Source organism: Rhagoletis zephyria, unplaced genomic scaffold (assembly GCF_001687245.7).
Source record: "Rhagoletis zephyria isolate East Lansing unplaced genomic scaffold, Rhagoletis_zephyria_1.1 Rzeph_scaffold_09551, whole genome shotgun sequence".
NCBI classification, from domain to species: domain Eukaryota; kingdom Metazoa; phylum Arthropoda; class Insecta; order Diptera; family Tephritidae; genus Rhagoletis; species Rhagoletis zephyria.
The window spans coordinates 11,193-14,560 of record NW_016166629.1 but is presented as its reverse complement, the minus strand read 5'-3'; the positions used below and the strand labels follow the sequence as shown (position 1 = coordinate 14,560).

At 31.4% G+C, this 3,368-nt stretch overlaps 1 protein-coding gene across 1 annotated transcript; it reads left to right on the top strand.

Moving 5' to 3' along the window:
* Nucleotides 1–767: 767 nt before the first annotated feature.
* Nucleotides 768–1,430, top strand: LOC108375872 (transmembrane protein 230). The gene is made up of 2 exons (XM_017632021.1): nt 768–950; nt 1,142–1,430. Exons 1-2 carry the CDS (start codon nt 768–770, stop codon nt 1,325–1,327), a joined length of 369 nt encoding a protein of 122 aa, XP_017487510.1. The 3' UTR covers nt 1,328–1,430.
* Nucleotides 1,431–3,368: the final 1,938 nt, after the last annotated feature.

Genomic DNA, 3,368 nt, shown 5'->3' with positions numbered 1-3,368 from the left:
TTCTTTGTAAATTTTATGTAAATAAAATGCAATTTATGAAACTTTAAAAAGTTTATTTTTTTATTTCATTCTGTACATAAAACTTGCATAAATGTATTTTAAAGAGCGAATTTTCAGTATTTTCTGATGATATATATTTAGAAGTATAAATCCTTCCCCCAAAAATTTATTCCTGCGTGCGCCCCTGGTACTTAGTATTTATTATTTGTAAAAAATATATTTTTACTTTCAAAATGTTTGTAATTTTAAACTTTTCATGTTTATATTTATGTGTATATTTTAAACAACTCATGTTCAAAATCAAATCTTGAACATCTTGTGCGTATACTTGAACACATTCTGGTTGAAAAATAAACACTTTTCAGTAGTAGTTTTACATGCACTTTTTAGAGTGATACTAAGAACAGGATAACGAATTTACTTTTTTGTAAGTGAGTTTGATAGCACATTAGTACATTTTTAACATTTATTTTATTCGAAAAGACAAATACTTGTTGTAAGTAATTTTTAAAAATTTTTTGTAGTAATCGAATATTGTAAGACTCGATACTTTTCGGTACATATTCGCGATACTTACTCAGTACATGTCAAAGAGAATCGAGTTCCCGATACTACTCAGTATTCATGGAGAGTATCGATATTCTGTACTCGGTATTCGTATCGCCCCATCACAAGGCGCGCCATGGTATTGTTTACAAAACTGAAGGAAATTAAAAAATATCGTTTATTTTATTTTCTCGTAATACAAAATCAAATAATTTGTGGAAATGCCTGCACCCCGTCGGCGGAGAGGATCTTATGGAAGCATTCAAGATTCGGATAGTGATGGTGGGAGAGATGACGTTGATAGCTATGGCTACGATTCCCAAGAACAGTTTCTGTTTCAGGACGAACCAAAACTGCCGTGGAAGACTATATATTTTGTAATATTTTTCCTAATTATGGGAATGGTAAGCTGGCGTTTAATTAATGGGTTGGCTTTAGCAAATTAGCTCCGGATTTAGTAGCTGATATGGTTAAGGCGACGGATGTTCTGTGCAAGAATTTTGTACATAAACTAGTCCGAGGGTATTCTGCTAAAGGTTTCCACTAATAAATGTATGTCGACTAATAAATGTATGGTTTCTTAATTTTTATATAGATTTGCATGACAACAGCTGGACTCCTTTTTCTGGAGATTCTAGACCAAACCCACGTTGACCGTGCGTCTCCATTACTTATTCTTGGCTCCCTATTGTTGATCCCAGGTGGCTATTACAGTTATATTCTGACGTCAATCTTAATGAAACGCGAAGGTTTCTCGTGGGAAGACATTCCAGAGATTTGAAATGAACGCTGTTAATGCAATACATATATTTCGAGCATATTCCTTACTTATTTGTGTATGTATGTATATATTTTGATCGATTGTAAGTACATGCATATGTATGCATAGAAAATTTGCAGTTAAAGTCATGGCTAAAGTATTTTTATAAACCTGTGATATTTTTTGTTGCTCGTTTCATTTACACACTGCAACTTCTTTGTACGCAATTTTCAGCTGTGGACCGCTAATAGGGCAATTCTGGCTAAGATAATTGGGTCTTTTGTAAGAAATTGAAAGGCAGTAGGCAAGATAGTTTGAAAACTGTGGTTTATTCTTGCACGAAAGTGTTCAAAAAAAAAAAAACGTTCGCCCTCCAACAGTCGCAATGGCCGAGTGAGCAAGGCACTGCCGTGACATTCGAAGTATACGAAGTTCAAGTCCTCTGGCAGCGGATTTTTTATTAACTTTTTTTAATTTATTCTTTTAAATTTAATTTTCATTAAATTTCTCTATTTAATTACAAAAAAAAAGTTATTTTATTTTTATTTATTTTTTAATTTAATTTTTATTGCTTTACAGCCAATTTCACGAAAGCAATTTAAGTGAAAAATGATTTTAATTTTTTGAATTTTATATGGAAATTGACAGAAATAAAAAAAAATCATTTTCCATTTAAATTGCTGCGAAACTGGTTGTTAAAGAGTTTTTTTTTAATTTCATTTAGTTTTCAAGAAACTTATATTTTTATTTTTATTTTTTTTTATTTTGTTTTTTTTTTTGAACTCAAGTTCCTTAAAATTTTTAGATTTTATTGTAGATTTTACTTTTTTTTTATTTCATTTAATGTTTGGGAACTTTGTTGTTTACTTTCTTAATTAAATCTTTAAATTTTTTTTTTGTTTTAAAAAGATAATTTTGTTTTTAAAGTGCTTTTAATTTCTATAATTTTTAATTTTTTATAGTTGTTTTAATTAATTTTCTTTAAATTTTTACATTATGTTCTCAAAATGGAAATAATCCTTTTTTTAAATTCATTTAAATACCTCAACGTTAACGAAAAAATTTAAAAAATTTTCGAAAAAATCTCCCAACGTACCCTAAGGCATAGTAGGATTAATAGTAATCAGACAGCGAATAAACTAGCGAGATGTGGTTCAAAAATAAATTTATTACACAAAAGGGGTGGGGCTACAAAGGCGTCTAATGTATAAGTACCTCTTCTGCATGCACAAAAATAAACGCCTACAAACTCGCGGCTGTAATAGGTTTCAACAGGCTCTGATGAGGACTTGGACCCAATCGAGATAGTTGAGCATTTTCACTGCGCCCTCTGAGTACCCTACCCTTGCCCATTCCTTAAGGATTATTTCAGAGTAAAGCCGCCTCCTTTTGTATGCTTTACTGAAATTCATCAAAAGCCTCAGCGGCTGTAGCTTTGCAGTATAATGAGAATAAGCCCCTCGTCATCAAAGGAATTTCGCACGAAAATTTTACACATCAGCCCACCGTGCACGTCGTAGAAGAATATTAACAAACAGTTGAGCGTTTGTTTGATTAATGCCCATATGACACAAGTTTAGCCAATTTAACTCAGTGATGATTTTTGGCACTTATCGTTGTATGTTTAGCAAGAAAATTTAAGCGCAAATAAATAGTTTGTGATTTATGCAAAATTAAAAATTAATTAATGTGTGGTTTGGGTATTACGCGAATAATAGAGACATAGATATTCGGATTTTTTTAGAAATGTTCGATATGAGAACATAACTTTTTATTTTTCTTCTGGTCATTCATTAATTTCAAGTCAAATAAAACTGCTTAGGAACGAATAGTTGCACGTCGCCTTTTTTCTAACATGTTGCACGATATCTGGTGAGTTTACGTCTTCTTTTTAGTTTTTTTGGTTAAAATCTTAAGCTTCTATCTTCCAGATTCCAGAAGGGTTTTTGTAGGACGATAGCCTAGGTAAATTACCTTCAAAATGTCAAAAATGATCATGAAGCGCATTGTAGGATATGTGGAAATTCGGTAATGGTGGTAAGACAAGCATTCAAAACCACGT

Bases quoted from the DNA above. Each gene is read 5' to 3' on its own strand.
- LOC108375872 (XM_017632021.1), top strand. From the start codon at position 768: ATGCCTGCACCCCGTCGGCGGAGAGGATCTTATGGAAGCATTCAAGAT. The intron at 951-1,141 runs GTAAGCTGGCGT...ATTTTTATATAG, and splicing joins TTTTCCTAATTATGGGAATG to ATTTGCATGACAACAGCTGG.